Here is a 25,842-nt window from a genome sequence, read left to right as displayed (position 1 = left end):
GGTGTGCCCAAGGTAAGTCATCCATATTGACCTGCATTTGGTTGTGGTGGAGTGAGAGAGGAATGGCCTGTGGCCGGCATTGTCCAGGAAGCAGCCGATAAAATGGGCCTGCTCGACTGGCACAGAGACAATATTATCAATGCATAGAGTCACAGAAAAAAAGGTAGGTGTCAGCGATGCAGCGCTTCAAGCAAAATGGTTAGCTCACTTGTGAGACATGCAGACGATTCGCCCATCGTCAGGTCTTTGTTCTCTCGGTTCAGAAGTAAGCCACAGAAAGCTAATTTTATTGTTTTATTATTCATTTAGGTCATTGAACTTGTGTTAGCGCCCTCAGTTAATTTCTTCTTGGGCTGTCTGCGTGTGTCAAGGTGGTGTTCTGAGCTGAGAGGATGGCTGAAGCGGATGGCGATTCGGTGCCCATGTCGGCAGAAACAGCTGGTGGAAGCGTGATGGCGAATTTTTTGGGTGTGAACCGTGGTGTGGACAGCGAGGCGCTGCCTGGGATATCAGGCAGGTGGTCCGTCAAAGGAGCCTCCCGCGGCACCACCTCCATCGACCTCTCGGCCTGCAAGTCCGTGGAGCTGAGTGACAACGAGGTGCATTCCATGGTGCACGTGCAAGCCTCGTCCAGCAGTGGGATAGGAAGTGAGGCCATGATGTCACAGCCACAGGGCAGCGAGGCAGAACGCACCACTTCACCTGCCTCCACTGCCAATCAGGCAGCTTCAAAAGGTCAGTGCTGGTGTCACTTTTATTTGTCTTTTTAATGTTAAGATTGGTAATGTTGAATTTTAGCGTTGTACTTGTACAAAGGCTCATAGCTCACATTCACAATCCAGTGGCATTATTGACTTATTTTTGACACAATTACATAATTTACAAATCCCTTTATTAATCAAACCAAAGAATATTTATTGTGAAATTAGTTGACAGATTGAGCTCCAAACATAATTAATTACTTTTGTAATTTGTTTAACAAAAATGATGAGAAATTACATATGTAGCATCGACAGAGTTGCCTCCCTTCCTTCAAAAATATGGCTTTAAAAAGTAAAAACCATACGTAAACGAAATGCATTTGTACAGTTCATCCTTTAAGTTTAAGTTTAACTTCAAAGGTATTTAAAATGACTTTTTATGATTAAGAGAGCAAGTTTTGCAAAATTTGAGGCTTCAATAGACCCTATCGGTATTCCAAGCTCTCGCAAACTTCAGAGCACAGCAAAGCATGTGGTACAGTGATCTCGTGCGAGCTGCACAAGCCAAGGATTGAAGTTCTCGCAAAGTTCAAAGCATAATAAAGAGCGTGTCTCGCTAGAGCTGCTCAGATTCCGAAAGGTCTATTGCAGTGGATCCTGAGCTATGAATTTACAACACTAACGTTCAACATAATATATATATATATATACAGTCGATACAGTTTATATGTTATACTCTTACTTTCTCCCAAGCGCAAGACAAATTCTTCTATGAAAATTGAAGCCAATAAAATTTGAGTTGAGTTGAGTTGAGTTGAACTCGCTTAAGACGAATCACTGGGGATCGGAAAAAAAGTTCGTCTTAACCAAAATTCGTATTAAGAAAATTGATCGATTTTTTTATTTTTTTATTTTTTTTATTTTTTAAGTCTTGTACATTTTATGGTGTTTCAATTTGTTTCTTTCGCAACTTTCATGCTGCTTCACGTTTAGACAATAAAGTGACATATTCAGGTACATGTTCATGTGTGTCTCATGTTGAGTGATGATTGTTGAGTTTGAGTGAGAGTGAGCACACAGATGTTTCATCCAGTTGTTACGTTTTTGGTCACACACACGCGCACACACTGACACTCTCCACATTCGCGGTGTTCCTATCATTTGTCCGGAATCACTTACCTTGGCGACGGGTAGCAAACCTTGGCCAATTTAGTTTTTTGTTTTTTTGTTGCAACATGATGTTCAAATCCAAATCGAAAGCACTGACTGACTGATAAACTATCGCGAACCGGCGAACGCAAACGTTGAGAGTGTGGTTTCCCTTGTCCAAGGGAAACCACTCTGGCATCTATATTTTTTGGCAATGGCTTCCGTTCGATGTTTCGTTTTTGGTATTCGCGAAGGAAATAAACGTCAGTCAGTCATTCATGTTCAGTGTCTGAGCTATCAATCACTTTGATTCTAAATTTGAAATTGTTTTGTGAGTACAGTGTAATCAGTTTAACTTTATTCAGTGATCGGTTGAGCAATGGTTCAAGCAGTCGACGCAAGGGAAGACTTTGACACATGTATTCAAACTTCTCAAATTCCCATGATATGTCGATCTCGGGACGAGTTTAAAGATTTCGTCATAAGCGTGAGTAAATTACAGACATTATGCATGCTTGGGAATCCAAAAAGTGCTCGTTATAAGCGTAAATTCGTTATAAAGAATTCGTTTTAAGCATTTTTTTTAAGCATGAAGAAAGAGGTATTCAGTTGGGAACTTAAAACTAATTCGTTATAAGTCAAAATTCGTAACTAGCGTGTTCGTTTTAAGTGGGTTCGACTGTACTAGGTCCCTGTTTCCGTTAAGATTTACTGTTTACTTTTTATTAATACAATAACAGTTACACTTACAGTCACAACTAGCACACCATTATTTTGTTCATTGTAATAAATGGTGATACTGTTAATTATGTGTGTTTGGTGTACTCAGTTAAGAGTTATGACTTCTTCGTTCATGGGCTTAGACTCCCACGTTCACTCATGTTTTTAGCACGAGTGGATTTTTTTTTTTTCATTTTTCATTTTCATTACTTTATTGTCCCATCGCTGGGAAATTCGGGTCGCTTCCTCCCAGTGGAAAGCTAGCAGCAACGGAGTCGCGCTACCCAGGTGTCTGCGTGTTTAGGTGTATTCAGCCACCTGCACTTATGGCAGAATGACCAAGGTCTTTTACGTGCCATTGTGGTGACACGGGGGTGGGACATGGCTTCCGTCTCTGGGTCTGCACATAAAGTTGACCCGTGTCCGTCCCGGCCCGGATTCGAACCTGCGACCTTCCGATCACAAGTCCAATGCTCTACCAACTGAGCCACCGTGTATGACCGTTTTTACCCCGCCATTCAGGCAGCATTCGCCGATTTCAGGGGAGGCATTTTCGTGTTTCTATAACCCACCGAACTCTGGCATGGATTACAGAATCTTTTCCGTGCACACTTGGTCTTGTGCTTGCGTGTACACACGAAGGGGGTTAAGTCACTAGCAGGTCTGCACATAAGTAAGATCAAATGATCCATAAGTGATCCTAGTATTCCTACTGTACATCACTACATGGCGAACTTCCAAGGTAATAATACTCTTTGGGAAATAACAAGTTGGTTTTCATACTTTTATTAAAACTGAGTTTTATTAATCAGGTCTCCAGAGATTTGTACAACGAAGTAAAACTTATCAATTTAAGGTTGCACTGTTAGTGTTAAAGTGTTTAGTCTATAGATCTTGCACGAAACTTGAAAGTTACTTTTTATTTTTATGCTTTTGTTGTGGCTGTGGTCACTTTTGTAGCAGCAACTCTTGTTTGATTAGATAGATTTTGAAGATGTGTTTTAACGAAAGAAAAATGATTGAAGAAAATGAGCCCAAATAAGAAAAAGAAACTAGACAATGTTGGTAGGTCTTTGTATTTAGTTTTGTGTACAGTGGAACCTTCCTTTCAAAAATCTGAGAAAAATCAGGTCCTAAAAATGTCCCGAGTCTTACTCTTAAAGTGAGGGTAACTTTACAGAGGTTATGAACGGAAAATCTGAAAAACAAGGCCTTGAAAGGGAGGAAATCGTAAGTCATGGGGTCTCAGAATGGGGGATTGACTCTATTTTCAAAAGTGTGTGTTTTGTTGCAGATGGAGGCAAAATGCAGCAGGCGCCAGACTCCAACAGTTCACGCCAGCCATACGTCCCATGTAAAGTGTGTGGCGACCGCGCCTCTGGGTATCACTACGGGGTCACTTCCTGTGAGGGTTGTAAGGTATGTTTTACCTGGCAATTAGTGAATTACACACACATTTGCAAAATCATATAAGAGACTGGAGTGTTACTGTTTCATTCCACACTATTCCATTCCATGCACGCTCAGCTGGAGTTAAAAATAGCTCGCCAAAGCAACCTCCATCCCGCCTATTACTCTCTCCCTTCCCCCTTCCCTGTCTTTCCCACACACTGCCACTGGCGCTTGAACTGAGAATTGCTGAATACGCCGTGGGCGGCTAGCAAACACAGCGATAAGCTGATGCCGAAAGCTGGCTTGCTTGCTGTGTACTGGTAATCAGTCTGTGAGCTGCTGTTAATAAACACCTGCTTGCGCTTTAACATCCGGAACTCCCGCGAAGCGCCATAATATTTAGCAGAAGACAACACAGAGGATACTACTTGTCAGTTATATTCAAGTACATAATTATACCATACTTTACAGATCTGAAAAACATATATATATGCTTCAGTTAAATCAACAGAAAACCCAACATCTCAAAGCACAGCACAATCTATAACTTTAAGAGGACAGAAGACAACACGTACAGTAAACAAAACATCTGAATCAGTGCGCCACAATAAAAGAACACAAAATAATGAAAAAAAGACCAAGGTAATCCCTAAGTACACATATGTACAACACTTTACAAAATGTGAATAAAACAAAAAGCCTACCTGACGGCCACTCCTATACACGACTTTTGACTGGTATCATTGCAGCGCCATACATCAGTAATCCCATAGCAGCACACAAGTTGATTTGGAAGTTTTTCAACACAGATTCTGTTTTCACTACTGTTCTCACAAACTTGTATACCACAGGAAACAAAACACGTTGATCTGACGACAATTTAACGTTTGTTTCATTATCGCAAACAAAACAGAACAGACAAAACGAAACAAAACAACACAGCACAACAGTTGGGGTTGTTATTTTTCTGAGATGCTTAAAAAAAAGAAGATGACGTGCACTTTAATGGAATAGAGTGAGCGTAATTTCAAAATAAACAGTTCAATTGTGAATTGAAACACACTCTTTCCGGCGGGATCACATTCACACACACACACACACACACTATGTACATTTTTAGAAGAAAAGTTTGTTTGTTTGCTGAGACGAGAAGAGCATGTTGAACACAATGTACTTGAGAAAGTGGTGCCATTGGCTTCTTCAGAAACTTGAATACCGTGAAACTGAAACAACATCGATGCATAGTTTTTGCAATGCCTAATGATATGATGTTTGTCCTTCGCTGCCTTTGATCTTCTGCCACAAGTTCTGCACATAGCATTTAGCCTAAATATGTGGAGATCTTCTGTATGTTGCCCTGCCGCCATTCTTAACTGGGACACCTTAAATCAATTAATAGAGTGACTACAATTTTAACGAAATTGACACCAATTAACAAGCAAAACCATGTACACACATACAGACAGGCAAGAACATAAGCACAATTACAGTCACAACATTAAGTTAAGAATAAACACGTCATATGCTAAAGAACAAAAAAGAAGGGGGGAAACGCAAAACAAGCAATAAAAAAAAGCAGAAACAATGAAATGCACTGGAGTGAACAGCCACAGTGATTGTCGTACTGCATAAAACAAGTGTCTTGTATCGAGTGTCTGTTCCGAGAACCGTGCAGCGCGTGGGTTAACAAAAATTACGGCACAAAACTGCTCCAGAAATTAAACACAAACACCTGACTCATAACTTATTCTCACTCTATCACACAGTTTAGACTAAGTGCTTACTGACGGCAACATAAGAAACACAGTCGGTGGCTGCTATCAATATTGAGCGTGGTTAGAAAATGGTACACAACGCGCAAATTCTGTTTCTTTTAAGAGGAACAAAGAAGCACGTGTTAGTGTGAGTGATATCAGTATTACCACAAAATCAAACAAAACGAGTCAGACACTAACCTCTAGTTTGCACAAACACAAAGCCTGTATATCAGAGTAACCAAATAGACAAGATGAACGTAATCCACGGGTCAAGTCACGAAAACGATCCCATTTTCACACCAAGAAAACACGAATTTTTACAGACCGGCATTTTCACTCGGACATATTCCGGAGTGGCCTAGATAAGATGCCTGCTTTCGGCGGCTCGGCTTTCCCGCGGAAGGGGAGAGTTCAACTTAATAAGCCCGCCAGCTGTGAACTAGCCGCTTGCAGACCTTAGCTGAGGAGGCAAAAATCCCAGCAGAATAGAATACAGTGATTCATAAACAAACAAAACATTAACCGGAAATTAAGTAGGAAATACTTGTTTTGAGAACCAAAACACATACAGACACAGAGCCAGTTAACCACTCAAGTGAAGTCAAATACATTTTATGCAATAGACCTTTTTCGTATAACCTTTGCCCCCAGCGTTTCGACCAATCAGATTTTAGGGCACGGCAGCCTCTCTCTGATAACCGGAAATAAGGGGCAGTCTGAAATACCTCTTTCACTGTCGGGGCTCGAAGTACTATTGCCAGAGGATTACTTTGAGAAATTCTGCAAGAAAACGGATTATCTTGTTCAAAATCATGAACTAAAAGTCAAGGACATGCATGAAGGTATGGTTTGAAACGGCTATTGGTGGTATATGGACGAAAGACTTGGCGAACTTCCCCTACATAAGCGAAGCAGAGGTGATCGACCACAGATCTACAGATCTCTGGATCAACTTTCTTACTGATACTACTGCGTCGACGTTCGACAAGTTATACGACGCATCCAGCGCAAAGAATGCAAAACCTTGGGGTAAACGATAGACATACTGTGTGCATAAAATGTCTTTCTGCATGGCACAACAGCTAGTAAGCAACTGTGGTGATCAGACTCAGAGCGAGTGTGCTGACGTCAATGAAGCAGACTCGCAACGAAGTGTATGCTGTTGTGGGGGGACGCTGACCGGACAGGCACTTGGAGCCTACTGCGAGTGTATTGCTGGGTAAGTGTTGTTGGCCTTGTATGTTTTGTGGGATTAACTTGATGGCTGCGTTACTTGGTATCTTACACAATCAGTTTTCATACTCAGTCATATAATGCATGGCACACAAAGTGACAAACACACACAGAGATTCATAATTCTCTACTGAAAATGTCTGCATGCAAAAGCTGTCATTTTTGACAAAGTTATGAGCAGCATGTTAATGTAATTTCAATCAGTATCTCCAGGAGACCATGCCATGTTGGCTAGGCATGTTCAATAACCAGGTACCTGAGTGCGGAGTTTTATTTAATGTGTACGTACACATGTGTTTGTGAATCCTCTTGTCAATGAAGGTTATCACTGCAGTAAGATCAAATTCCATTCTGAGCCGGTATATATTTTATATAGATCTATATAAAATATATCTATATCAACAGCATGCGCTTACAAGCTCTCTGTAGGAATTCCTAGGAAAGATAAAGTTAATTGTTATTAGCAGGCTAAGGAAAATCAAGATGACACAAACAGAATTTGAATGTGTGTTGTTGTTTTTACCCAGAAAGGACAGTCTTGCAACCATGTGGCCGCCACACTTTTTGCTGCTTCACACTACATGGCTGAAGGAATCGACACTGTGCCAGCAGACAAAACTTGTACACACTACAAATGTATGTGGAAGGGGCATGCTGCCATGAAAACTGCACCAGCTGCTCTCGATGACATACAAATTGTTAAGTAAGTGTGTATAATAATTAATATTATTAAAGGAAATTAGGGTTGCATTACCTAGAGGTTTACATCAGAGTGTGATCTATTTTTTTCAGAACATAAGTCTCAAAGTTAAAATATAGAGCTTGTTAACTACAACAGCTACAAGACTGGGGAAAGAGAAACAGTGATATTTATAAAGTGCATTATCAACAAACTATGCATTTTACATTTAGTCAAGAGACCAGGGCGGTGGTGTGTGTTTGTGTGTAGAGCAATTTCTGGAAAACTACAACATTATGTTTAGGTTAAAAACAAACCAGCCCTGAAACAGTGAAAGTGGCAAGTATTTTACTCGCCATAGTTAGTAGAAGCATGCAACTGGTGAGTAGAAGTGTTCATCTACTCGCCAAATGCGAGTGAAGATGCTGAATCAAATTGTTGGTTTGGTTCGTAAAATTTGCTCTCTGGCTGGTACGTTTTCAGAATCACTAGCCAGAGGCTAGTGCATAATTTTTTGACTTTCAGGGCTACAAGCTTAGAAAGTTAAACAGATTTGTTTTAAACACAGGGAAGCGTGATTTCCTGTGGGACAGTTTTGCTACTGCGCTATGCTGGGTTGCCATTTACCTTATTCGACGTGGATGCTGGTTTTCAGCTAAGCATTGTCCTTGTGAAATGTACTGCGTTCAGTATCGTTATACATGTTTGACAGACTGGCGCAACTTGTTTTAGCATTTGTACCCAGCATAAGATTTGCTTTAGTGTCAAGTAAAAAAAATAATTTCATTTTCAGGTATGCTTCAAGACAAGACAAGTTTCCCCGGACGACTCTTCAAGGCCTCAATTTTGATCAAGAAGTCCGGATGCAAGGAAGCGCGACTAAGAGATCTTCAACAACCAGTACCAACCGTTTGAAGGCTGTATATAGTTATGATATACTGAACTAGGGTTTTCAAGGTGTGATATTTTTTTCCAATACCAGTTAATTAAGTTGGTAGCAACAGTTAACTGTTCTGTCAAGTGAAAAATGTATGTAGTTTCAATATGGACAGGTAAAATCAGTACTTTGTTTACAGCGAGGGAGGGTACGTAGTGCTGTCACCTCTGTGTGTGAGTTCAGGTTTAATTTTTTAAATGCCTGCAGTTAAGACAGAAGATTGTGGAAGCTGATAAGAACTTGTGTCAGAGGATAGTAAGAAGTGGTTCGGCTTCGTACGGACTATACCATCATCCATGACTTGTGTGTATTATTCGGAGAACGTATCAGAGCCGAGGACATGTGTTGTGAACAGCGATTCTCAGTGATGAAAGTGTAGTGTGTGTAATGCCGGACTGTATTCTTCTTCAACTTCGGAATGGCAAGGAGGTATTTTGTGAGATGTTTTATGATTTGATATCCATGTACTGATGATTTCATTCAATAGCGAAATGTTTGAAATGTTCATTCGTTTTGTGCCATGTTTGTTGTTCAAGAGTGTGTTGTCACCATCCCTTATGAATATGGACGTGTGTGAATGTTGGTGCAGACATGAGCGTTTGAGCGAGTGAATTTAGAAGCCCTGTGCATGAAAGTCATTACCGGACAACCAAATCAGCAAACATAGAAATTCCTTGTCATACACATCGATCTGATCAAGGTAATAATGTTAGCACTTTTTTTCCAATTCATTTCACAGTTATTTGTTATTTTTTGGAGGAAATTATAATGCAATTCACCGATTTTAAAAAACATGATTCCAATTGTCTCCCTTGAACAAATTTGTTTGTACAAAATTTGTTACTTACTTTTTTTTTTCAAGGCTATATCAAGGAAAATTCTTTTTGAACTGATTGTGGGACCGTGCACAAGCTGACAGACTTGAACTCAAAAGTTGCAGAAAATTCTTGGCTGCGACTTTTGAGTTCAAGCCGATCAGTTTGTGCACAGTCCCAAGATTTGTCTATATTTATTTATCACTTAAAATAAAATACAGTTTTTCTTTTAATTAAACTGTAGATATGTCAAAGACTGTTTTGAATAATTTTGGGGGGTAATTTTCTTTAAGAAATAACTCAAGTGAATGCACAAATTGTGTACTAAAGTGTCGGAACAAGGGAGACAATTTGAAGCCATTTTAAAAAACAAAGCAGTATATTGCATAATAATATCCTTCAATTATAACAAGAAATAAGGAATAAACGTCTCTTGACATGTTGTCTACCTAATTATCTTGATCGCATTTATTTAAAGTGGGAATCGTTATGTTCGTAAGCTCACATACAATCATTGATGAAACAAACTCAGACCAGACCAGAGATTTGATTGATAATGGGCCCTTTATTCTATACAGTACCAGAGTAAATTATATAAACCATTACATGACAAAATAAGCTTCTTGCTCTTTGGAGTGATGTGAACCAGTAATGTAGACCTGCCTTTTTTTTTTACGAAGTAGGTACATGCATACCGAAAGATCACCATATGTGTGAAACCATACTGCAGTGTCATTTTTCAGTAGAGAATCAACAGAAAAAGAGCGTATGTTCTCCTTCACCTTCATGTTGTCTTTCTTCAAGCCAGAAACATCTTCAGTCAGACGATTAATCACAGAGGCCTGTTATGTAATTGTCATCTGCAGCTCTGCCAACTTGAGGTAGTCTGTGTTCCAATAACAATACCCTCACATGTAGTCGTGTCCCTCTTTGCAAAGGCATGATCTGGCCCTGGTCCTAAGCTCTCACTAGATGCGGAGGGCAAAGGAATGGCTGCTTCTGTAAATACAAAATCAAATGTATACATTAGCAATATAATTAGCATCAATGATCTTGTTATCAGATTACACATGCATCACACTCACAGCATTTAAGCATGAAAATACCTGAGGGAAATAACTCCTGAAATTGAAAAAAACTTAGGGGTGCGGGAGATGCTCCCCGGAAATTATTTTGGAGTGTTCTATGCAAAATCAAAATTGTAGAAATCTAGTGCTATTTTTGTTGTTGCATCAATTCAATGGTACATTTCTGGGAATAAAAAAAATGATTCAGCATGAGCTTTATCGATGTCTTGAAAACTGCATCACTATCTGTATCAAGTAACCTCCTTAATCTTCTCGATTCAAGAGTCGGTTGATTCAGAGATACTGTAGCAACAGATCTCTGGTTGATTGCATGCACGCGGCTTGTCGACATATGTCTAGATCTTGTTTGTTTGTTTTCTAAAATCTTGCAATTGTTTCGTGACCCTTCTTATGCATCCGTTTTGGGCTGCCGATTCATTTTAAATTTCTTATACACTGATGTAGGAAGACAATTTTAAGTCAGTAGATCATGAATTGATAAAAACAAACAAAGCTTACTGGGCTCTGAGTCTCTTCCAGATCCGATGATATTTTCAGCGTTGACACTGGGGGGTGGAAGCAAAACCGCTTGCTTGTCGTCGGTCTTCACTGAGCGGACAAAGTCACGTCTCCGACCAGTACCTTGTCCTTCTGCTAGAGTCACTTGTTCTTGATGTTCTCTCAAATCCAAGATTAAGGGTGGGTACGAAGTCAAAGGAGTTGGCATCGTTGATAGCCGTGCCATTGCCAGACACGAAGTGACGCGAGCAGACTTTTCAATGGCACGACAAACCCCTGTCGTCGGATTGCTTGCACCCATCGCGTCCTTCGCTGTTGCGCCTTCGCAATTGCACCCATCGGAAAGCCATACAATGACAAATTCTGTCACCGTATTTCTCTTTCTTCATTGATTCCACTGTTGCACTTGCAGTTGTAAACACAACAGTTTGTCTCGTCGTCTCCGCACTTTACTTTGCACCAAGCCTCGTTGTCGATTTTTCCTTTTGCCCCTTTGTTCCGGTAGATCTGACAATAAACTTCACAGCGCATGCGCCAAAATTTAAGTGAAAAGGGTCTATTATCCTCAACCATCCCAAAGTAATCGGCTGAAGTGGTATAACTTATACTGTGGTTATGGTTTTAACTAAAATGTAACATTTCATGACCTTAATCAGTGTGAAATTATCACTTTTTCCATTTTCAACATAATTTGTGTGAAATGTGTGCTCATAGAGTCATACTCGTAGTAAAATAAATGTAATTGTTTAAACTGGGGGCATGTAGTGAGACTGTATGAACAATGCTCATGCGAAAGTGAAAAATTAAGTCTTTTGTCTGTGAGGTTCTGTTCAAAGCATCATGTTAATTGTTATTTTAAGCAAATGTGTCAAAGTACTTAATGAGCTATGCTCCTTTTAGGAATCAAAGCAAATTCTAGATACTCTGGGCAATGTGATATTCTGTATTCTTGCACTTGTAATTAAGGGATACAATTTGTCAGTGAAAACTAAAATGATTGTTTCAACTCTATGTGTTCAGGGCTTTTTTCGGCGGAGTATACAAAAGCAGATCGAGTATCGCTGCCTGCGAGACGGAACGTGTCAAGTTATACGTCTGAATCGCAACCGGTGTCAGTACTGTCGCTTCAAGAAATGCCTGGCGGTCGGCATGTCGAGGGATTGTGAGTATACAGTTACAATTGTGATCCTGAAACTACTGAAAGTAACTTTGATTTGGCAGCAAATTATCAAGGGGCTGTGTTTGTGAGACAAGATGATGTAATATTTGGTATGAGAATGTGAATGTAATGTAAGATATATCACAATAGTTTACCCACCAAATGGAATGATTCAGTGACACCAGGGATACATTTTTGAGTTGAGAGATGAAAGTTTGTGTCTTGGGCTAGAGGATTATGCCTCACTTTTATGTGTATCTGACTTAGATCTCTTTGCTTCTTTTCTCATTTTAACTTTTCAATTTCATGCAGAGGGAATGGTTTTTGTTTTCATTTACACATAACACTCTCAGCAAGAGAAAGTGAGGTGCGTTTTGTATGACTGGTATTAGTACCCACTACTAGTGGTTTCAGCATGACAGGCAGTCTGCAATTTGTATTTTTATAGTTTGTATATGGTGGGAGAAATGCTAAGGAAAGAGGGTTGGAAATACTCTGCCAAAATAATGACCATTTTTATTTCTCTTATTCTTAAAGCTCGGCATTGTTAATTTTCATAAAATTTCACCCTGACTTTCAGCGGTGCGGTACGGCCGTGTCCCCAAGCGGTCAAAGAGCCAGGAGGACCAGAGTGTGAGCTCGACAGATTCTAGTCAAGACCAGTCGGCCCTGGAGTCGCGCCAGCTGGCCATCTACGATGTCATTCTCAGCATATCTCAGGCTCACCACGCACACTGTGCCGTCACCGACGACAAGATCAAAAGCATCCCTCGCAAGACAGCTACTCTGGTCAGTGTTTATTTTGTACACCATGAGTGGTATGATTTAAGAAGGTCTGGCTATTTTGTACACCATGAGTGGTATGATTTAAGAAGGTCTGGCTATTTTGTACACCATGAGTGGTATGATTTAAGAAGGTCTGGCTATTTTGTGGAAAGGAATAGTTGGTATCACTGGGACCAATTGTGGTTTTTCTCTTGTGTCTTGTACTGGGAGTGTTGATGTGTTTGACAGTGATAGAGTGTGTACGCTCAATCTTGTGTCTTGTACTGGGAGTGTTGATGTGTTTGACAGTGATAGAGTGTGTACGCTCAATCTTGTGTCTTGTACTGGGAGTGTTGATGTGTTTGACAGTGATAGAGTGTGTACGCTCAATCTTGTGTCTTGTACTGGGAGTGTTGATGTGTTTGACAGTGATAGAGTGTGTACGCTCAATCTTGTGTCTTGTACTGGGAGTGTTGATGTGTTTGAAAGTGATAGAGTGTGTACGCTCTATCTACAGTCTGACTACAGTTTCCATCAATTTGCTTAACAAAATTAGGTCACCCATAGTGCGGCCTCAACTTTTACAAAAAGGATGTTATCAAAGACATTTATCCTGAGAGAAAAAATGTGTCAGGATATTATCTGCAAGAACTCACATATAAAGTTCCACACTTTTCTGTCACGCAGTTTTCCTGTTATCGCTGTTCACATACAAACACATTCGTACACCACCACCCTCGTCTTGATTCCCGGTCTATCTGAAAACTAGACTAAAATAATGTAATGAAATGACTGATGTGTTACACTTACAGCTGAAAACTAGACTGAAATAATGTAATGAAATGACTGATGTGTTACACTTACAACTGAAAACTAGACTAAAATAATGTAATGAAATGACTGATGTGTTACACTTACAGCTGAAAACTAGACTAAAATAATGTAATGAAATGACTGATGTGTTACACTTACAGCTGAAAACTAGACTAAAATAATGTAATGAAATGACTGATGCAGGGTTCGACACTAGCGGGGGCGGGGGGCGGAACGCCCCAGAGTTTTGTGTTCCGCCCCAAACATTGCCGAAGCTTGGGGCCCACTCCGCCCAAGGATAAATTCCAACAATGACAAACCGAAAATTCTAATGCCAGAGGCAATCACTAAAAATCGCCAGTCAAAGTCGTCACTGAAATTTGCGTTACGATCAATGCCGCAGTCAAGGAAAAAAAAACCATTGAAATCGTCGAAGGACAATTCCGCAAGGGAAATAACTCCCCGATTGCGCTCTTTAGCGTGAGAGATAAGTATCGCCTTCAAATGCCAAACGCAAAATGTGGCAACACATCCCTGGTGTAAAAAGACATGGAAATAGAGATGAAGAACAGTGTGGTGAAAAATGAAAAAAGGTGACCGATGCAGCCAAATTTCAATGTCAAATGGTTGACAAATTTTCCCTGCCTTCAGTACGACGAAGAAAAACAGACAATGCATTGCCCGCCCGTGCAGATCTTATGGCGGAGAACCACTTGGAAAAAGTGGGGATTCTGATATATATATATGAATAATTGTGGGCCCCAGATTTTTGTTTTCCGCCCCAGCAATTTCCATCTCTGGGGCCAGTGTGGCCCCAGGCCAAATAAGTTAGTGTCGACCCCTGCTGATGTGTTACACTGACAGCTGAAAACTAGACTAAAATAATGTAATGAAATGACTGATGTGTTACACTTACAGCTGAAAACTAGACTGAAATAATGTAATGAAATGACTGATGTGTTACACTTACAGCTTCAGATGAACAAGCTGCAGATCCCGGAGGGGCGCTCAGTGTTCACCCAGGAGGAGCTGGAGCGCCAGAAGATGTTGATGTGGCAACAGCTCGCAACGCTCGTCACCCCCAGCATTCACAGTGTGGTCGAGTTCTCCAAACGGGTACCAAGTAAGTTTGCCTTGAGTTTTTCTGTTTTTAAAGTCCCACTCTGTCTCATGAAAACACCATAAAGACCATCCCTCCACTTGGTTACATACCAAAATTCAACACCCTGCCTGCTTGCTGTGGTTTAAAGTCCCACTCTGTCTCATGAAAACACCATAAAGACCATCCCTCCACTTGGTCACATACCAAAATTCAACACCCTGACTGCTTGCTGTGGTTTAACCCTTTGACCCTCAGCACTCAGAAGGAAATTTCCCCAAATCTGGGGTACTTCATTAGAAAAATCATATTAATTAATCTAGACCAATCAGATGTAAACAGGATAGTACATGTTCATCCATAGGTCCTAAATCAACACTTTCTGCGACCCTATCATGTCTAGCACATTCACCACCACCTCTGCTTTGAACACGACCACGAACACGACCACGCCCTCTCGGTACTGATGTACTTGTCGAAGGTATATTCTCCTCAGAATAGTCGGAATCAGACTCACCGTTGTCCGGTTGTTCAACATAAACATTGCCTTCTTCGTCGGAACTTTCCTCATCGCTGACATATCCATTACCACATCAAATATAAAGCGATGAACGTCTTCCACATCATACCTACGCACAAACCTCGACGCCATCTTGGATCACATGAAAAAATCCCGGAGAAAAACCTCAAAATACACACTTTAAAATCGCTTTTCAATAACACATGGAGGCAGCCATTTGTAGTAAACTCACGTGACTGACCATGTGATAAAAGTCATGTGATTTGATCATGTGACTAGCGTGAGGGCTGTATTTAGAACAGTGACCTCACAGCCGCGCGTAGATGCGCGGCTGCTAGCGAAAGGCTTAAGTTTAAAGGCCCACTCTGTCTCATGAAAACACCAAAAGACCATCCCTCCACTTGGTCACATACCAAAATTCAACACCCTGACTGCTTGCTGTGGTGAGTTCGAATTTTTGGATGAATTTATTTGCGAAAAAGGCACTGCTTCGTTTTACAAAATGAACACTTTGAAAAAATATACCACTGTGCTTAGAAAGCACACAGGCTGTCAATTTTAGGTATATGACTAAGTGGAGGGATGGTATATCACTATATGACTTAAGTGGAGGGATGGTATATGACTTAAAGGCAGAGTAAGCCTCCCGTAAACCATCACAGATACGGTCAGGCTTTTACACACAGTACAAACACCATTTCATTTAAACACTCCCCAATTGAGAACATCCCAGGTGCCCTCCGTAAAGAGCGAACAATTTTCAAAGAATTTATTTTTGCGTGGTTTATCTTACCCCTGAGCCATCGTGAACCCGTGTGATCCAGTTTTCCCTTTTCACAATGCAGTCGTCATAGTTAGTCATTTGAATGCGACTCGACGTGAGCTTATCTACAATAGCACGTTTTTTTTATGCACGAAACAACGGCTGTGGTTCACAAGAACTCTAGCGATGGCTTTTGACTGTTGAGAGGAACGGCGATTTGCACTGATAAACCGGCCGTCGTCTGCTACGACCCTTGCGTGACCCTGCTTCCGGGCTTTTCTTTTTTTAAACTTTCACAACTTCGAATTGTTCTGATCTTGTCTTGATGAAAAACGAATTCTTTTATGATTAAAGAATGTTTGTGTAACAAGCTGTCAATTTATTATTTAGATTTTAAAAGTTAGGTCTAGCGCAAAAACGAGGCGCCGTTGTTGTTAACGGAACAAGTCTACGAAAATAAATTCTTGGAAAATGTCTCACGCTCGACAGAAAGCAGCCAGGATGTTCCCGTTCGGTGAGCGTTCAAATGGAAGTATGCTTGTACTGTATTTAGACGCTCGGGGAGCTCTGTGATGGTTTACGGGAGGTTTACTGTGCCTTTAAGTGGAGGGATGGTATATGACTTAAGTGGAGGGATATGCCTGGTTCAAGCCAACATAATAATAATAATAAGAAGAAGAAGAACATTTATATAGCGCTAAATCAAAAACTTTCGTTAAAAAGGCTTGCTCTAAGCGCTTTACATCTAAACTAAAACGTCATTCACACTCTTTACAATGATGTACAAGAACTTCATGTCACACTCTTTCATTCAGTATAGCACCATTCACACAGTTGTTATTCTGTACAAGACAATAAGTTAGTCTAACATTTAGAATGTTCATAAGATGAAAACAAGAGAAAACCAGACTGATTAAAACAACTGCTTAGTGCTAACAAAGCATGAATCTTAATGATAACGTAATACATGTTTAACTGTTAAGACCATAAAAAACCTATATGCTAAAATAACTTCGAACTTTTAAGAACTTCTTATAAGATACACAGCACATCTAGATAAACATCATGGACTTTCATCAAAAATTGCTCAGAAGAAAGTTGGAACCATTTTTTGACTCACATGCGAAGCAAAAGTGAGTCTATGTACTCACCCGAGTCGTCCGTCCGTCCGTCCGTCCGTCCGGAAAACTTTAACGTTGGATATTTCTTGGACACTATTCAGTCTATCAGTACCAAATTTGGCAAGATGGTGTATGATGACAAGGCCCCAAAAAACATACATAGCATCTTGACCTTGCTTCAAGGTCAAGGTCGCAGGGGCCATAAATGTTGTCTAAAAAACAGCTATTTTTCCCATTTTTCCCATTTTCTCTGAAGTTTTTGAGATTGAATACCTCACCTATATATGATATATAGGGCAAAGTAAGCCCCATCTTTTGATACCAGTTTGGTTTACCTTGCTTCAAGGTCAAGGTCACAGGAGCTCTTCAAAGTTGGATTGTATACATATTTTGAAGTGACCTTGACCCTGAACTATGGAAGATAACTGTTTCAAACTTAAAAATTATGTGGGGCACATGTTATGCTTTCATCATGAGACACATTTGGTCACATATGATCAAGGTCAAGGTCACTTTGACCCTTATGAAATGTGACCAAAATAAGGTAGTGAACCACTAAAAGTGACCATATCTCATGGTAGAAAGAGCCAATAAGCACCATTGTACTTCCTATGTCTTGAATTAACAGCTTTGTGTTGCATGACCTTGGATGACCTTGACCTTGGGTCAAGGTCACATGTATTTTGGTAGGAAAAATGTGTAAAGCAGTTTTTAGTGTATGATGTCATGTAAAGGTCAAGGTCAAGCATGTGAGTCATATGGGCTTTGCCCTTCTTGTTAACAAAATGCTTCTTTACCTTTCAGGTTTTTCTGACCTCAGTCAAGACGACCAGCTGATATTAATCAAGACGGGTTTCTTCGAGATCTGGCTGACTCGCATGGCGCGCATGTTTAATCGGAACGACAACGTTCTACTCTTTGACGATGGCAGTCTCATTGCCAGGGAGGAACTGGATATTGTCTACAACGTAAGTACACAGTCTTTCATTTTAGAAAGAGAGAGAGAGTGTTTGTGTGTGTTTTGTTTTGTTTGTTTCTGTTTTAATTTTTGTGTTGAAACTAACTTCTCATGAAAATATTGCTGGTAGCTCAGTTGGCAGAGCTGTGAACTTGCGATCCTTGGGTCATGTGTTCAAATCCAGGCCGGGAAGGACATAATAATAATAAATTAGCATTTATATAGCGCAACATCACAACTTTACAATTATGCTCTTTGCGCTTGACACATTTAAAATTAAAACACAGTTATACAAGCATTTACATCTACATTCATAGTCAGCAACGCTTAATTAAAAGCATACACCATCAAACATACATTACAAAAGATTCTTCCACTAACTAAGTAATAAAAACATGAATAAAATAGGTAGTGTAAACAAGGAAATACCAGCTGAATACCCTTAATCAAACAGAACATGTTATCAACAATACTGAAAACAGCCCTAGATGTTTATATACATTATCACATTATCACTAAAACAACAAATACACTACATGTAGCCTACTGATGGACTGAGAAAACAAAATCAGGGGTTGTATTTCTTGAAGAGGTGCGTTTTAAGTGCTCGTTTGAATGCTTGGGGTGACTGAGAGTGGCGGATGTGAATGGGTCAACTTGATGTGTAGACTCACAGGGTAGCCATGTACTACTCCTGTTTAAACATTGTGGCACCTTAAAGACCTCGGTAATTCTGCCATAAGTGCAGGTGGCTGATGACACCTAAACATGGACACGCCTGGGTAGTGCGACCCTGTTGATGCTAGTTTTCCAATGGGAGAAAGCACCCCGAATTTTCCTAGCAATGAAGCAATCAATCAATCAATGAAGCTTATATCGCGCAAATTCCGTGGGTACAGTTCTAGGCGCTCTGCAGTGATGCCGTGTGAGATGAAATTTTATACGGCCAGTAGATTGCAGCCATGTCGGCGCATATTTACCTTTCACGGCCGCCTTATTCCAAGTCACACGGGTATGGTAGACAATTATTAACTGTGCCTAAGCAATTTTGCCAGGAAAGACCCTTTTGTCAATCGTGGGATCTTTAACGTGCACACCCAATGTAGTATACACGGGGGGTGGTTCGGACACCGAAGAGAGTCTGCACACAAAGTTGACTCTGTGAAATAAATTTCCGCCGAACCTGGGATCGAACTCGCGCTGACAGCGGCCAACTGAATACAAATCCAGCGCGCTACCAACTGAGCTATATCCCCGCAATCATTGAACACCTTGTTTTAAGTGTCAGTGGCTCTGTGGTTTTTTAACTTCTTTTATGTTTCCAATTGCAGCCTGATTTCATGACTAGGATTTTTGAGCTGTATCAATGATGTAAAACGATGTTTGGTTTGAACAATGTTTTAATTCCATTTACTGCTACATGAAGTTTATACTGCTACATGAAGTTTATACTGCTACATGAAGTTTATACTGCTACATGAAGTTTATACTGCTACATGAAGTTTACATTCATTGATACAAATGAAAACAACAAGCCATCATCATTATGGATGTGTCTTCAAACACATTTTAAATAAAACAAGAGGCGAAGCCATCAAGGCTCACGTAAGAAATCGACAAACAGTAACACAAACTCAATCACACACACACACACACACACACACACACACACACACACACACACACACACACACACACACACACACACACACACACACACACACACACACACACACACACACACACACACACACACACACACACACACACACACACACACACACACACACACACACACACACACACACACACACACACACACACACACACACACACACACACACACACACACACACACACACACACACACACACACACACACACACACACACACACACACACACACACACACACACACACACACACACACACACACACACACACACACACACACACACACACACACACACACACACACACACACACACACACACACACACACACACACACACACACACACACACACACACACACACACACACACACACACACACACACACACACACACACACACACACACACACACACACACACACACACACACACACACACACACACACACACACACACACACACACACACACACACACACACACACACACACACACACACACACACACACACACACACACACACACACACACACACACACACACACACACACACACACACACACACACACACACACACACACACACACACACACACACACACACACACACACACACACACACACACACACACACACACACACACACACACACACACACACACACACACACACACACACACACACACACACACACACACACACACACACACACACACACACACACACACACACACACACACACACACACACACACACACACACACACACACACACACACACACACACACACACACACACACACACACACACACACACACACACACACACACACACACACACACACACACACACACACACACACACACACACACACACACACACACACACACACACACACACACACACACACACACACACACACACACACACACACACACACACACACACACACACACACACACACACACACACACACACACACACACACACACACACACAGAGAAAGAGCATAGGTGAAACTGTGCAAGAAAGCGAGACACTAGATCTAGATCTGTCTGTCTGCATGTAGCCTACTTACAAGGACACGACTGCCAACTAGTCTCGGCGCGCTCAAAATAATAATGACCGAGACTGTCAGTACTTCCTTCGCGTGACGTCTAACCCTCTTACGTCATGATGTGACGTCAATGTAATGTGACGTCTTCAAATGTTAGAGTTTCTACCACAGACATACACACGCACAGACGCACGCACGCACGCACGCACGCACAGACAGACAAAGTTACGATCGCATAGGCTACACTTACGTGAGCCAAAAATAAGTAAGCAAATGGCAGCACCACCCGCGGGTTAGGGGGAAGAATTTACCCGATGCTCCCCAGCATGTCGTAAGAGGCGACTAACGGATTCTGTTTCTCCTTTTACCCTTGTTAAATGTTTCTTGTATAGAATATAGTCAATGTTTGTAAAAATTTTAGTCAAGCAGTATGTAAGAAATGTTAAGTCCTTTGTACTGGAAACTTAAGGTCATATATTGTACTACGTTGCAAGCCCCTGGAGCAATTTTTTGATTGTGCTTTTGTGAACAAGAAACAATTAACAAGTGGCTCTATCTCTCCCCCCCCCCCCCCCCCCCCCCCCTTTCCCCGTCGCGATATAACCTTGAATGGTTGAAAACGACGTTAAACACCAAATAAAGTAAAGTAAAGCAAATGGCAGCCAGTTTTGTATTTTGTTGTTACATTGTTTGAAGTGTCAATAGTTCTGTGGTAACTGAATTTCCTGTGTGTTTTCACTTGCAGCCTGCGTTCATGACCAGCATGTTTGAGCTGAGTGCGGGCTTCACCATGCTGAGTCTCAACGACACAGAAGTAGGACTTTTCACTGGCATCATCCTCGCCACGGCGGGTAAGTCAGGCTCTTAAGTCTCCATGGTGGAACCCCCTTTTAAGACTGCAAAAAGATCTGTGAAAATCAGGCCGTAAAGAGGAAGAAGTCTTAAAATGGACGTAAATTTACAGTGGTATTACACGGAGAATCTGAAAAAGCCAAGTCTTTAAAGGGAGGTGGTCCTGAGAGAAGGTGGGGGATGTCCTGAGAGGGAGGTTCCTCTTCAGTGCTGTACAGTCCTTATGTTGATGTGGGTTAACACTTTCTACCCCAGCTATGTTGACCAAGTTTTTTTGGGCCGAGACCAGCTGTGCTGCAGCCGGTCACTCAGAATTGTAGTAACTGTGTATCAACATGCTGGAATGCAGGCGTTGGATCGACGTTACAGTAAGCGACTGAAGCTAACAGTCTGAGCGGATATATCCGTACCTGGTCAGATAGAGCCATATGAGTTGGTACGGATATATATCCGTACCTGGGAGACAATGAGTTAAGAGCTGAGCTTCTGTCACTATGTTAGTTACAACCATCTCCCTCGCTCAGTTTTGTATTTCACCACCAATCAATCCAATCTTCTTCCTTCCCTTTTTTGTTCTGCATGAAATCAAACATTTCTCTCTCTCTCTCTCTCTCTCTCTCTCTCTCTCTCTCTTCTCTCTCTCTCTCTCTCTCTCTCTCTCTCTCTCTCTCTCTCTCTCTCTCTCTCTCTCTCTCTTTCTCTCTCTTTCTGCTGTGCTGTCCTTTCTTGAAGTAAAGTGTTGTTGAAACGTTTGCTGACAACTTTGCTGTTGCTGCTTGCAGACCGGCAAGGCCTGTCGGATCCACAGGGCGTGGAGCGGATCCAGGATCGCCTGATCGAAGCCCTGCGTCTACAGGTCAGCCGCAACCACTCCACGGAAGAGAATCTCTTCGCTGCCATCATCATGAAGTTGCCAGAGTTGCGCACCCTGGGCTCCCAGCATAATGAGATGTTGCGGTGGTACCGCAGCAGGTGGCAGCAGGTGGAACTTCCTCCTCTCTTCGCAGAGATTTTCGACATACCTAAGTCAGCAGAGGACGCCCAGTCGTCGTGAAAATAGTCTGCCTCTAGGCTAGCACTCCCTCTCACGGGGGCTTTTTCAAAGGTTTTATTTTATTTTTATCAATCTCAGGATTATGTGATGAGTTTTATTCTCACGGACACAAAGTTATCGTTCATACTCAGGACAGATTGAAATATATCTGGGATTTTTTAACGGTTACCAGATGTTTTCAAAACGATTCATCAACATCATGAGTTCACTCTCAGGATTTATTTATCCGCTTTTTTTTAAATTTTTAAGCACCAGCATCTTTATTTTGAAGCTCAGGATTTCACCTTTTTTTCACTCTGGAGTTTTGTGATGAGTTTTTACGTCAAGACAGTTGTAGAGTGAATTTAGTCAGGACTTTTTTTCAAAAGGTTTAGCATCGTTGGTTCCGTTCTTATGAGTGTTTGATTTCTAGCCGTGTATTCAAAGGTCTGTAGACTCTTTGATAGCTATACCTGCAGTGATCATTGTATTCACACAACTAACCAAGCAAGAGAATTGTTGTTCTCAGGACTGACTGCTTTGCTTTCCACAAAGCAGACTGAACCAAACACGGGTTTTGATGCCATACTTGCGACTTTTTGAATCACTCATTTTCACCGCATTGTGTGCGTGTGGTTTGCGAGTGAACATTGTCGTCTGGTTTCCAATGGTTATGGAGGTTTGGCACCAGCAGTGCACCGAGATGGCCATACTGCATGTTTTACCACAAAAAGTGATACAGCTGTGGGCGAAGGAAGGAAGCTGTGACTGATCATCGTTACGCAGAATGAAGAAGAAATGTGGTCTGCCAGTGCACAGTGTTGGCTGGTTTCCAATGGTAACGGAGGGTTTTCACCAGCAGTGCACCTGAGATCGCCACGCACCATGTTTTACCACAACAAGTGATACAGCTGTGACATGGACTTGGAGGCCAAATAAGAAAGAAATGTATCACTGATCATCACAAGGCAGAGTAAAGAAGAAATGTGGTTTGCAAGTGCAAAATATCATCAGGGTCGGAATGCAAGAGTCGTGGTTAGAGATTTCTGTCCGGGATAATTTCATTGCTAGAAATTCGGGTCACTTCCCCCCAGTTGAAAGCTTGCAGCAAGAGTCGCGCTACCCAGGTTTGTGTGTGTTTAGGTGTAATCAGCCGCCTGCACTTAAGGCAGCATGACCGAGGTCTTTTACGTGCTGCTGTGGTGACAGGGGATCGGGACATGGATACCGTCTCTGAGTCTGCACGTAAAGTTGACCCGTGTCCGTCCCGGCTGGGAGTCGAACCCGTGACCTTAGGATCACAAGTCAAGTGCTCTACCAACTGAGCTACCTGTCACCTAGGTAAACTGTACCCTCAATGCAGTTTATCCGGGACTAAAGTCTCGAAACATGACTCCTGCATACTGGCCCTGGTTTTCGATGTTCATACAGAAATTGCACGAGCTGTGCCCCTCGGAGCACTGTCTAAACGCGAGAGAAAGTGAGAGATGTGGCCGTAAAGTCAACAGGGAGGCATAAAGAAATGAGGAAAGATGTATGTGATGCAGAAAAGGAAAGAAATGAATGTTGGAACATCATGAAAATTCTGAAACACGCTTCCCAAAAAATTGATATCGTCGTTTTCACTTCACACTCAAGCAGGCAGCTGGGGGAAGAAGCACAACACAAACTACACCTCCATGTGTGGAACTTGTGTATCAACTGTGTACATGCACAACACAAACTACACCTCCATGTGTGGAACTTGTGTATCAACTGTGTACATGCTTGCCACCATTTCCATCGTTGACAACTACAACAACTAGTACAAGGGTGCATTTAGCTTTGCCACAACTCTGGCTTATTGAAGTTCACAAAGGGCTAAATCTGGTAATTGCAGATACGCGCCCCAGAATGGCAGCACTGTAGGAGACAAAGATACATACCTGTCTAAAACAAGATTCTAGGAGAGTCGAGGCAGAGCTTTTGATCCCACGTGCACCCGTGTAGCTAGACGTGAACACAGGCGAACCTTCATTGTGTGCTGGTGTATGCGTATTGTCTTCTCGACTCGATCGTGCCATCTTATTTTCCATCTGTGTCACCGGCTCAGGTGGACATTCCAAACTGTAACATGTAACTCCACATTGTGTAGCAGTGTTGTACGAACTTTCCTCATCATCGTGTGTGTGAGAGCTGTCTTTTTTGGACATTCAGGAACCAGGCGTCAACCATTGATGTTGAGTGCTCTAAGATGCAAAAATACAACTTCATTTATTTTACACAAGAGAAAAAAATCTTCATGGAAAACACTGAGGTAAGCAAATGTTTCTGATGTAAGTAATACTTTTGCATTGTGATAATATCAATAATCGTGTAAACATATGATTTGGTTCTTAACGGAATTGAAAAAGCTGTTGTTGGTTTTTTAACTGTGATTAGAATTTAGATGCAGAATCTTATCTTAGGTAATACATGTAACAAGTTTGAAGAGAAAATTTTTTTTTTAAAAATTAGATGCAGAATCTTATCTTGGGTAATACATGTAACACTAACAAGTTTGAAGAGAAAAAAAAATATGATCAGCAGTACGTATACTCTGTCTGGATAAACCTTTGACAGAAAAAGGAAGTGAATGTGCCATGTGTACCTTTTTGTAAGATTATTCAGCCCCGAAATAGGTTTGAAGAATAAACAGTTTTCAAAACTCCGTCAAATGTTTTCAGTCAAAATTAAAAAATGTCTACAACGTCATAATTGTGCCATGATTTTTATGTCTCCCAGTAACCGATTACAATATATTATATTTATATATCTCGATTTTGACTCAATGACTGATTTGCTGTTTGATAATGAATGTAGTGTGCCATTTGCAATGAAGTGTTATAAATTTATATTAGTATGGTTTTGGCGGCATTATGTTTTGTGAAGTTTTCTACAACAGAGCCATTATGAGGTAGTGTGCCATGGTTTGCTTGGAATGACAGAATTTTGTGCAAAAGCTGGACATTTTTCTGTAGTGTGTGTACCATTCTACTTGTGCTGATGAAGTGTGACAATGACATGCATAGTTTTTTTCTAC

The 25,842-nt window shown here is 41.2% G+C and overlaps 1 protein-coding gene and 1 long non-coding RNA gene across 2 annotated transcripts; both read left to right on the top strand.

Annotated features, from left to right (window-relative positions):
• The first annotated feature begins 42 nt into the window (after positions 1-42).
• LOC138970585 (ecdysone-induced protein 78C-like) lies at positions 43-25,258 on the top strand. The gene is made up of 9 exons (XM_070343051.1): positions 43-163; positions 372-735; positions 3,865-3,989; positions 11,990-12,131; positions 12,709-12,917; positions 14,679-14,829; positions 18,014-18,177; positions 21,642-21,747; positions 22,531-25,258. The coding sequence occupies exons 2-9, from the start codon at positions 393-395 to the stop codon at positions 22,800-22,802; spliced, it is 1,512 nt and encodes a 503-aa protein (XP_070199152.1). The 5' UTR covers positions 43-163; positions 372-392; the 3' UTR covers positions 22,803-25,258.
• On the top strand, positions 6,329-9,073 carry LOC138970589 (uncharacterized). The gene is made up of 3 exons (XR_011457000.1): positions 6,329-6,938; positions 7,480-7,655; positions 8,425-9,073. It is a non-coding gene; the product is annotated as an uncharacterized lncRNA (long non-coding RNA).
• Positions 25,259-25,842: the final 584 nt, after the last annotated feature.

Source organism: Littorina saxatilis, linkage group LG7, assembly GCF_037325665.1.
Source record: "Littorina saxatilis isolate snail1 linkage group LG7, US_GU_Lsax_2.0, whole genome shotgun sequence".
In the NCBI taxonomy this organism is placed as follows: Eukaryota; Metazoa; Mollusca; class Gastropoda; order Littorinimorpha; family Littorinidae; genus Littorina; species Littorina saxatilis.
The sequence above is the reverse complement of the archived record's forward strand: the minus strand, read 5'-3'. Positions and strand labels throughout refer to the sequence as shown.

Excerpts from the sequence above, each read along its gene's own strand:
- LOC138970585 (XM_070343051.1), top strand. The coding sequence starts at position 393 with ATGGCTGAAGCGGATGGCGATTCGGTGCCCATGTCGGCAGAAACAGCT. Across the intron at positions 12,132-12,708 it reads GGTCGGCATGTCGAGGGATT|CGGTGCGGTACGGCCGTGTC; the intron begins GTGAGTATACAG and ends CCTGACTTTCAG. Across the intron at positions 21,748-22,530 it reads CATCATCCTCGCCACGGCGG|ACCGGCAAGGCCTGTCGGAT; the intron begins GTAAGTCAGGCT and ends TGCTGCTTGCAG.